Source organism: Poecilia latipinna, unplaced genomic scaffold (assembly GCF_001443285.1).
Source record: "Poecilia latipinna isolate Pla-1442-1.1 unplaced genomic scaffold, P_latipinna-1.0 Scaffold402, whole genome shotgun sequence".
Classification (NCBI taxonomy): domain Eukaryota; kingdom Metazoa; phylum Chordata; class Actinopteri; order Cyprinodontiformes; family Poeciliidae; genus Poecilia; species Poecilia latipinna.
Window position 1 is genome coordinate 96211 of NW_015113018.1, and position 10952 is coordinate 107162.

The 10952-nt window shown below is 38.7% G+C and overlaps 1 protein-coding gene across 1 annotated transcript; it reads left to right on the forward strand.

The window, feature by feature from the left end:
- The first annotated feature begins 2581 nt into the window (after nt 1-2581).
- Nucleotides 2582-7317, forward strand: ddias (DNA damage-induced apoptosis suppressor). Its single transcript, XM_015037344.1, has 5 exons — nt 2582-2965; nt 3103-3264; nt 3908-4016; nt 5159-5454; nt 5592-7317. The coding sequence occupies exons 1-5, from the start codon at nt 2844-2846 to the stop codon at nt 7204-7206; spliced, it is 2304 nt and encodes a 767-aa protein (XP_014892830.1). The 5' UTR covers nt 2582-2843; the 3' UTR covers nt 7207-7317.
- The last annotated feature ends 3635 nt before the right edge of the window (nt 7318-10952 follow it).

Genomic DNA, 10952 nt, shown 5'->3' on the forward strand with positions numbered 1-10952 from the left:
ACCTCCTCATTTGGTCCGGCCCCCTGAACGATACCGGATCCGGCCCGCCTCCTCATTTGGTCCGGCCCCCTGAACAATACCAGAGAGCATTCTGGGTAAACGTCTATCTACAAACGCAGATATGTCGTCGGCAGTAATCCAATGCCCCCCCCAAGGCCCCCCCAGTCCACAGTTTCACTCTCCCCCCCGTCAACAGACCTTTTCTAAGGTTTCTGTCTCGAAAAACTAAGACCGGCCCCCGACAAGAAAAAGGAACAGTCATGTGGCCCTCGCAGGAAAAAGTTTGGGGACCCCTGCTCTAAGGTGTCACAATGAAATAGTGAAGAAACTCATTTTTTATTCTTAAATTGTAAAAAAAAAACATGATCAGAAGTAGAGCAGCAAACATCTGTCTTACAATTTCATCAAAACTTAGCGAAGATAAAGTTTTGCATTTTCAAACAAAGTCATACATTATATGTTTTTTTTAATTTTCTTCTGAGTATGATGAGCGTAACTAAAATTAAGTAATACACAGTTAACAAACAACTCAAACACAAAAATGCTGTTAGTTATAAATGTTCAGAAAAGAAAAGCCTGTGCTTTATCTAAAGAAAATCTAAAATGTATATTTATCTTTTTTTTTAATCATGTTTAAGTATTCAGAGATGCCTCCAGAAACGTTTTGAAGGGGTTGCCAGGAGTTACCAGTAGTAGTGAGGTGGGACTGTGAAACCAAAAGTCAGATGAGAATTGCAGGTGTTTTACAGTGTTGTTGTATGTATAACTGGAGCAAAATAAAAAAAGGACATGTGTGTTAATAAGCAAACAAACAAGCCTTATTTTAGGACAAAGTACAGCTTTAGAAAATCCTCACCTTTAAATGTTGCACACCAAACTAACCACATGTAATGTCTGTTGTCATTGTTCTCTTTTACTCTGAAAACAAAGTTCCTCCTTAAAACGACTCAGATTTGGGAAGTTATGTAGAAACAACAGAACAAGTGGCTTCTTGTAACAACATATCAAAAACACAAGAAGGACTCATAATGACGCCAACTTAGTACGAAGATTACTACAAAGACAGTTGATTTGTGTCTCTTGTCAGGTTAGTGATGCCAAAGGTATAATAACTTTCTGCTAAAAGACTTTAAGAAGTTAAAACCCATTCAATCACCTTTCTGCAAAGTGCAGAAAGGTGTTTCCATGAGCCCTGCTGAGCCTATTCCACAGCATGATGCCGCCACATACAAGCTTCATGTTAGTTTTCCCTCAGCCATGATGTTTGCCATATAAGTCAAAAAGTTTAACTTTAGTTTTCTGTCACCAGAGCACCTTGTTCCACATGTTCAAGGAACAAGATGCCTTGAACACCTTGTTCCTTCTTGCAGACGTAACTACTTCTGGCTTTCTCTCACCAATTTCACAATCTTGACTCTCTTCCATTGAAGGCAAATTTGAGGAGTGTGCATGTTGTTCTGTTAACTGGTTCACCTACCTGAGCTGTGGATCTCTGCAAATCCTCCAGAGTTACTATGCTGCTTTCCTAAATAATGCTCTCTTTGCCATCCCTGTGTAGGTATTCATATGCTTACAGGTGTTCCATACTCTGGTGTGTTCCTTGGACTTTATGACGCTGGATTATTTCTTTTATACCTTCATGACCTTACACAGAACACCCACACACACACACACACACACACACACACACACACACACACACGCACACACACACACATATATATATATATATATATATATATATATATATAGAGAGAGAGAGAGAGAGAGAGAGAGAGAGAGAGAGAGAGAGAGCAAATCACACACATTTGAAAGCAACAGGCTGCACTAAATATTATTTACAGGTATCAAAGTAAAAGAGGCTAAAATGTTCTTTAATATGCTTCTAGTTGTATTTCATAAAAATCTTGAGTCATTTTCTTTGCACTTCAAATCTAGTTTACTGCTTTGTGTTGGTCTCAATTAAACCCAAATAAAATGTATTATTTTAAATCTTACCTAACAAAATGTTAGAGGGTGCTTAATACTATCGAAAGATACTATACTTCTAATAGTCTTCTCCCACTGCACACAGACATTGCAGTCATTAAAACTAAACTCATGTTCAGTTTTATTGAACTGAACTTGAATAAAACTTATGTTCAATTTTATTGGCTGCATAGAGGGAGATAAAAAAAGGAACTGTAATCTGACCTGAATGAAAAACAGCTACTATCACATTATATTTGTTATACAAAAAGTTTTTGTTATGTATCTAGAAATACTTCTGTATCTGGAGATACATTTTTGATGAACAGCATTTAATGCAGTCTATTCATTATATGATTTAAAATAAATAGTATAAGGTAATAGAAACAAAATATAACGAATACATAAATTTGATAAAGTTCTAAAATGTGTACATTACATATAGAATCATTCAGTGCCAGTTTTATTCAAATTGCACTGGATAAACAGGGAAACATTTTGGCTTGGGATAAGTGAACCATAGACATGAAGTGAACATTTGAGGGGCCGAAAACAGGAAGTCAACTTAGTATGAAGTTGACTTCACAACAACCTGCCATTTCATGCATAGTCCGAAAGGTGGCAGTAATGAATTCAGTCTGTAAATAACTAACCGAAGAAGAAATTCCAACCAAAACAGTCTGTGGCGCTTTTCATTTGAAAACGCTTTGCTCTTAGATAGAAAATCTAGGAGAAAATGAGTATTTCCGTGTTTTTGTTTTCCTGCGTTTCTTGCTAACACCGTTTCCCCAGTTCCGTTAAATCAGCCTCCATGTATGCTAAGGAGTTAGCTAAATGTTAGCCAACTGATCAATTCTTTTCTCCGGGTTGAACTGATGTCTGTCCGGCGGGTTCTGGTGGGTTGTACCGTGTTGTCTTTACAAGATGCCTGTGTGTTTTATCCCTGCTGCAAAGGCTGCTTCTCCCGGATCGATGCTGAACAGAGAGACGCCTTAAGGTATAAACGAAATATAAACAAGTTTTAACTCTGGTTGAAAAATGTTATTTCAAAGGAAATTCAACATGGTTATATTCTTATGTTGTGTACTTATGTACTGCAGACGTTAATCCACAGTCACGTGTCCTCTCTGTCAGGTATAGGTGCTCCAGGTGTGATTACAGGTGTATCAAGGATCAAGTGGACTACAGATACCGTCTCTCCCTGCGAGTTGTCCGAGATACATCCACATTTGGTGTAACCGTGTTTGGAAATAGTTTGAACTCCTTTTTCGGCATCCATGCAAGTGGATTACAGAGGTAATTTTTTATGTCTTATTTTCCATTCAAAGTGGCACAGTTGGTAGCTCTGATGCCTTGCAGTAAAATGTTCTGGGTTTGAATCCCAGCCTGAGGTTTCTCTGCACACTTTGCATGTTGTCCTTGTGTTGCAGTGAGTTCTCTGTGATCACATTTTGATGAACATAATGTATTTTATATCTTTTACATGATGATAAATGATTAAGTATCCACTTATTAAATCCCATCCCCTCTCAACTCAAACTAAAACGGTGTCTGTGTAATCATACAGTAGTATACTATTTGTTAACTTTAGTGTCTGGGTCACTAAAAACATAAATCGAGTGTGTGTAATCGTGGGCAGTGAAAGTCCATCCAACAGGCCAAATGCAATTATTGGCATGCAGAATTTGCATTTGAAATATAGCACTCCACTTAATGTTGCATTCAAGCTGTTTGCATTTGCAGAACTGCACACATTGGTTTTCAAATGCTCAAATCTAATCTAATTACTTGTCTACTTTTCTGCTAGTTATTATGAACAAGGAAATTAAAAGAAGACATTGTTAAGCAGATAACAATGGAGAAGAGTCAACTGATGATGCATAATAGACTTGCACTTATACTGACAAAATCTGCTGGGATTATATTTTATTATCTGTAGGTTAGCTGAAAATTCAGAGGGACCTGCCGGACCATCAGCAAGATCCACATTGTTGGCGAAAGCAGTTGAAGACTGTTTCCTCGGTAGATACTTCATCTTTGGTATAAAGGTAATAGAGTTTGAATAGGTTTTTTTTTGTTAAGCAGCGCCGTACTTCCTAGTTTTTCATTCAGGTAAAATTCACATTAGTTGTTTAAAAAAAGTGCCAGTACATCTTGATCTTGGATCATGTTATTTTTGTAACTGTGCCAGGTTTTACAAGTTCTTCAGGTAACTGAAACAAATCTGCCCAGTTGGCCAGGATGGCACACTAATTGTGTTTAACATGCAAGTCTAAATATTTACGCTGAAGGAAAAAAAAATACCCATCCATGCTGGTATGCAAAAATGTATTTATTTATTTTTTTTTATCATTTGTTCACTTCATATTTGTAGTGTCTTTAAGCTACAATAAAAAAATAATAATTTTCTTAAAGCTAAAATCAAAACATAAAGGGATAGTCTCATGATCTATCCAAATTAGTTTGAAGAATGAAACTTTTGTCTTTACATTGACCAATCTATTTCACATAAAAAGAAACATGAAGAGGATTCTGTATATTTCTCCGGGTTAAAATATATTTAGAATCAATCAAGGAGCAATAAATGTAATATGAAGCAAATTTTTAGTCTTTAAAGATGAACTAAACTAGTGAAAAAAGCAAAGGTGCTACAATAATGCTGTTATATTATCTTCTGCTTAAGGCTGGTTCACATTTTAAATGTGCAGTAATTCCTCTGAATAGTCAAAAAAACTGGTGTTTTGCATATTGTTGATAATAATAGTTATTTATTAAATCTGGAGTAATTACAAAAATATTTCAAAGCCTTCTGAATTTTAAGATTAAGTAAAATAAGTTTTATAAAGGGAATTTTGTCTGTATTTATTCTAAATCAGTTCTGCACATTTTTACTTATAATTATTAAATTTTATGCACATGGTAAAATATTATATTACTATAAAACAGAAGGAAGTTTTTCTGTACTTCTAAATCACACAATCAGAAATTGTTTTCTGGATCTCCTAATCAAGTTAAGTATGAGTTTTTATCCTTTTTTTTTTTTTTTTAGTTTTGTAGTTCTCCACATCAAAGGCACGCCACTTCAAGTTTCTCTCTATGTTGGATTTTTACTTGAATAAAGAGAAATGAATTAAAAGTGAAACCGTGGCCACGTGACCTGATCTCTGCTCGGTTGTCCGTCTGTGTTCAGGTGAGCAGAACAGAACGGGAACCCTGGCTTGAAGAACCTGATGGAAGTGAGACCGGCAGAGGAGAGAGAGCCCAGTTTGTTGCCAGTCAGATGATTCTTCCCCCAGCCTCAGGCCTGACCGGCTGCACCGTGCTCAGTTATTATCAGCGCCTCCTTCAGAGAGCTTCTGAGCACGTAGCTGATCCCAGCAGACCGTCCTCAGCCCCCCTGCTGCTGATTTCTGGTCCTTCTCCGAGCAGCACCCTCAGTGGCGTCACTCTGTGTCCCTCGGGTCATCTGTCCCAGGCGCTACTTCGGTAAGAAAAGACAGAAATCACAGTGTTTCCTGTACAGAAATATTCAAGCCTCACCCTTTTTAGAATCTCGTTAATTTTATTTTTATTACACAAAATTTGCGCACACGCAAGTAAAAGCGTTTTTGTTTCCATCCCAGTTTCCAGCACCAGAACCAGTCAATTACTTCCACCCCTCCGTGGCAGCAGTCGCTTGGGCTTGTGACGTCCTCAGCAGAGCAGGAGGAAAGATCCAGTCAGGATGGCGCAGATCAGAGCAGCAGACTGACAGGATGCAGCCCAGCGCCACTTCCTGTGCAGAGAGTTCACACGCAGAACCATCCAGGCACCAAGGAGAGTCCAGCTCCTCTAAAGCTAGAGTCCAGCTTTCACATCCACCCGTCCTTTACTGGGGATTCAAACTCCTCTTGTGCAGGAAGTGCTGGAAACAGCTTCAGTGTGAAAACTTGCTGTAGTCCATCACAGCCGAGGTACAAAAGCTGCAGTTTCACTCCGAAGGAGCTTCCCACCACACATCAGTCCCAAACATTTTTATCAAGCTCATTTGCTTGGGATGATTTGCCTTTCTCTGAAAGCCTCTCCGAATTTTTGTGCAAACAAGACGAAGGTTTAAATGTTCTCTGTAAAACAACAAACTTAAATTTGCAGCATGAAAAACAAACAACAGGAACCTTTGCGGAAATCGCAAACCGGTCAGCCGAGCCAGCTGCTAGTTGTCTGAATACTGGAGAGATGATCTCCACAGACCACCTCCAAGATATCGCTAATGTGCCAACAATAGATAGAGAGGGACAACATATTCTATCTGATCGAGACTGGAAGAGCTGTGGTGAACGCATGAGCAGGCCTGAAGACAACATGATTCCGAGGTATGATGAAGCTTTTTTATCTTTTGAAAAACAGGAAGAGCAAAATGAAGTGGACGGTTACAACTGCTCAGCTGACTTATTCGGTGACTCATTTGTACACCCGGCAACGGACACAACTCACACACGCACCGAGAGATCGCCTTCAGATGCCCATTTCCGGTTCGCTGAGATGAATGTTCAGCACGTAAAGAATGAAGCCTCGAGTGTGTCACATTCAACGCCTGACAAACGGAAGCTGAAAAGCGATCTGACGGCTAAAAGGGATTCTGTAGGCCTGCAAGATTTTGACTTTGTTCCTCCTTCTCAGTCCACTCCCATTGTGAAAGCAGGTGGAATGACACGATCGACCGTGGTCACTTCCTGCAGAAGTTTGACAGATGAGACACCAAAAGAAAATTTAAGGTGGAGTGTCAGATCCAGGAGGTGGAAGAGCAAAATAATTCCAGGAAGGAGATTCAGGAAGGATGAGAAATGTAAAGAACGACATCCAGCAGGGCAGCAGGTAACGCGGCAAAGAGGAGCAACTAGCTTTGAGTCACCCAGTCCAACCAGTCAGAAACGTGACTCTGAAGCGAGCAATGTGACTGTTTGGGACTATGACAACGCAGAGGGAGTTGTTCCTCCTACTCCTGCTCATAAAATGCAGTTGAGAGTCTCATTCAGAAAAAAATGTCAGACGGAAAATGGCCGCAGGGATTCAGGTTGTAACATGAGACGATCTCCGGGAGCTGGAGGAAATGATGGCAGAGCTCTGTGGGATCAGACTCAGGCTAATGAGACAGAAGGTGAGAGAGATCTTGATGGATCTCACCTCACTGAAGATGGAGGAAACCTTACATGTGACTGGTCAAGGGATTTATTTTCAGACTCTTATCTGAATTCATAACTTTGCAAAAAAAAAGAAAGAAAAAAAAGACTTATGTGTTAAAAATTTAAGATGGATCAGCTGCTGTCACCTTTTCTTTAATAAGCTAATTAAATATTTATTTCACTTCAACATGCTTTTTATTGCATGCACTAAAGATCAGCTCACATTTTATAAAATTGCTTTTAAAAGTCAATTACCCACATTTAAGCATGTTTTGTTTCTTTCAAGCTTATTTAAAAATCAAGTGTGTTTTCTTTGTTGAAATATGCCAAACATATGAGGTTTTTCAGTTCTTTTCGTTTGCCCCATCCTAATTATTTTTTAGATATTAATAATATTATTACATCATAGTTATTTTATAAATTTTAACTAATGATAAATATCCAAAATATGCATATTGCTAGGTGCGTTTGTGAACATGTATTTGCTGCTGAGAGGGAAGAGACAGCAACTTAACAGAGGGGGGTCAAATACGTAACAAAGGTCCTCTATTAGAAAACAAACAAACGATTTGGACATGTGTTCATCACATGACCAACTAAACACTCTGTCACTTCTAAACTCTGTAGTGTTAAATGAATCCTGCCCTTCTTGGCAGCACCCAGACCCGGTGAGAAGACCTGCTGTTCCAGGTTCCTGTGTGTGTGTGTGTGTGTGCGTGTGTGTGTGTGTGTGTACGTGTTCAGGGGGTCAGTTATGTAGGGACGAGTGTGGACAATGTCGTGCCACAGAGCTAAGATTAGCTGTCACGATGGCTCTGTTCTGCATGTCTGAGTAAAACAGAATGAGAGCAAGATGAAGATGATGTTACATGTGTAAAAGTGGAAACTGGACAGCCAGTCCACAGCTGGAGTCCCGCGCTGACCTGTGTGTGTGTTGGGGCTGGTATGTGCTCACTGCTCAGCTGAGTGTGTTTGTTTTCTTTCGTTTGTTATGGGTCAGGACCACTAAGTGATGGAGCAGAATGGGATTCTTCAAATGTAGTAAATGCTGCAGAAATGTAGCTTTTGCAGTCACACAGTTGTTGGTTCAGACTGAAATGTTTCTCTCTTCTACTGTGAGTAGAGTGCCTTCGTATTTGTCCAAAGAGCAAATTTTCTCCAAAGGATAAAAGACTGCAGACTTAGTTGATCATATTTTTTTTGTTGGCAACAGAAATGTTGTCATAAAATTTCATTCAAACATTTGTGATCATTTCTGTATCCTAATGAAAATATTTGGTGCAGTTATTTGGTTCACACATGCAAAATGTGAGTTTAATCACAGGACTATTAATATTTGCTCTATTTTTCAGAATGTGAATAATTAGGACAACTTTGGTAAATTTGGCAATAAAATTCAGTTACAGTAAAAATATTAGGTTCAAAAACTCTAAGATTGTGTTTGGTCATAATTGGAAGAGCTCGAATGCTGCAGTGTCTTGCAAACATTTTTTATACTGTTTGAAATTTCCCATGTCCCATTACAATCAGAAACTTTATTATATTTAGTGTGATTTTATGTGATTGATGGCGAATATATATATATTTTACAAATACAAACCCGAGCTTTCTTTTGTATTCAGTTCCTTTAATCCAGCAGACATACGGTGGGCATGTTCACCTCAGTATAAATCCAGCTGAAGGCCTCAGAAGTTTGTTAGAAAATATTACAATGTATCTGACAACAGAGCGTTACTAATACTTGGTATTACTAGTTTTATCTTTTGCTACGCTTTCTTATTAATTTTGTTCCCTAAGTTGTGTTGACACTGAACTCTTGCACTGTACTGATCCAGAGTACGTTGTTTCCAGAAGCTGCAGCTCTTCTGCACCCCACTGGTACAGTACGTGAGCTATGTCACTGCACACTCAGTGAATGGAAACACTTGGAGCCAGCATGTGTTCAGCTTTACTCTCTGTGACAGAGGGCACATTGCTCTGACCCTTGAATCAGCGCACCGGCCTCCTGCTAAATAAGTAGCTGTACTCAAAGGCCTTCTCGGAGAATGTGAAAGTCTCAGCCTTGGCTTGTAACTTACAGGCTTGTAGGATGTCTCACATGATCTGCTGTTGATCAAACCACACCGCAGCAAATTGCTCCGAGGCAAATTGCCAACTACTTGAATGCATTTCTTTGGAGGAGCTGATCCTTTAATTGCAATCAACTTGCTGTTCTAGTTATTTGATACTTTTCAACTTAAATCTATTTTAAGTAATGTAACATTGTGTATATTTTCTTGGTAATGTTATTGTGTTTTTATCTCAGATTGCAATCGGTTTTCTATTTATTTTCTCTCGTTTTTATCTTCTAAAGCTTTTTTTCTCTGATGTTGATTCCCTCATTGTATGAAAATATGAAACATTTTCATGCAAAAAGGGAAGATTGTTGCTGAAATTGTTTAATCATTTTATGTTGTAGAGGAGAAATGTGTATGATATAAGCTTTAGTTATTTTTTTCTTTTTCTGAAATAGATTGAACATTTCTCGTTCTGAAATACTTTGATGATCATCATTATTAAATGTGTCCTGAAAAGTACATTTGCATTTTGATTTTAAATAACTGCAATCCCAACTTTTTGTTTGTTTGTTTTTACGTTTCTCTTGCATGCTTTGCAATATGAACAATTAAAATAATTAACAAAACATCCACTGTGAGCCTCTAAATAATCCAGCTGAAAACAGAGATAGTTTAAAATGAGAACAAAAAACGGATCTTTTAAATCATCCATAGGTGTTTAACTGGCTAACAAGGTGAAATGCAAACTATTATAGCTGATCAGTCTGATGATTGAGAATTAGAATTAACCAAGAGCTGTTTCTATCTAATCCTAAAACCAGCAGGCAGTAATGTTTTGCATCCGCAAACAAAAATATACAATTAAGTTTTCTGCAATGTGTCTCTGTATTTCATTGTCATCAAGCTGCTGGATCAAAATTCCAACCGATTTTGCTTCATTAGTTTCATCGACTTATTGCACATTAAACAGGCAACATCATCACTTGATGCATATTTCATATGCCGGTAAATATGTCGTACTATCTCATCTACGTGAGCCACAAAACGCACCATTTAGATGTGTCACAATGCAGCGCAGCTCAGTGTACTGCAGTAGTATTTCCATTGCACAGTTGTCAGGGAAAATGCACTGCAGGCCTGTGGCGGGCAGGAGGTGTGGCTGTAACGTTAGAGCGGTGGAGGGATTAAAAGCCGTGACGAGCACGTGGTCAAAGGGTGGAGAAATGGCTTTGTATGGGGTTGTCAACAAAAACGTCAGCTGAAGGGAAACCGGCTCGTGACACTGGAGAAGCTTCTGTGTGCAGAAGTGAACTAGATAGAAATCATCCTGAGAATCATCAGCGCTATCTAAGGTGGCCGAACTTGCATAATGCAGAGTAAGATCTTAGGAAAGACTCTGAAATAAGTAGCTTTGATCTTCAAATCTCTTTGCAACAAATACTAAAAAAATAATAATAATAATCACAGGCTATTATTCTATGGCTCACCTTTGACCTCGATCCAACACAACCAGGTGCAATATTTTTGAGTTTGAGCTCTTTTTTGTGCACCATGATTCAAACATAGACAGAAATGACCCCAATGAGCCACCATATGTCTGTATCTTTTAAATAAAAAGGGCTTCCTGCAGTGTTTTTGTGGTGCAGGCAGGAGTGCTGGTTCTACTTGCTCCAGTTCTGTGTCTGGTGTCAGCCCCTCTCTATAACAGGACATGGAGAGCTTGACATCACAGGCCAGCGCTCCTTATAAGCACCTGAGCATCCAC

Excerpts from the sequence above, each read along its gene's own strand:
- ddias (XM_015037344.1), top strand. The coding sequence starts at position 2,844 with ATGTCTGTCCGGCGGGTTCTGGTGGGTTGTACCGTGTTGTCTTTACAA. Across the intron at positions 3,265-3,907 it reads CATGCAAGTGGATTACAGAG|GTTAGCTGAAAATTCAGAGG; the intron begins GTAATTTTTTAT and ends TATTATCTGTAG. Across the intron at positions 4,017-5,158 it reads ACTTCATCTTTGGTATAAAG|GTGAGCAGAACAGAACGGGA; the intron begins GTAATAGAGTTT and ends GTCTGTGTTCAG.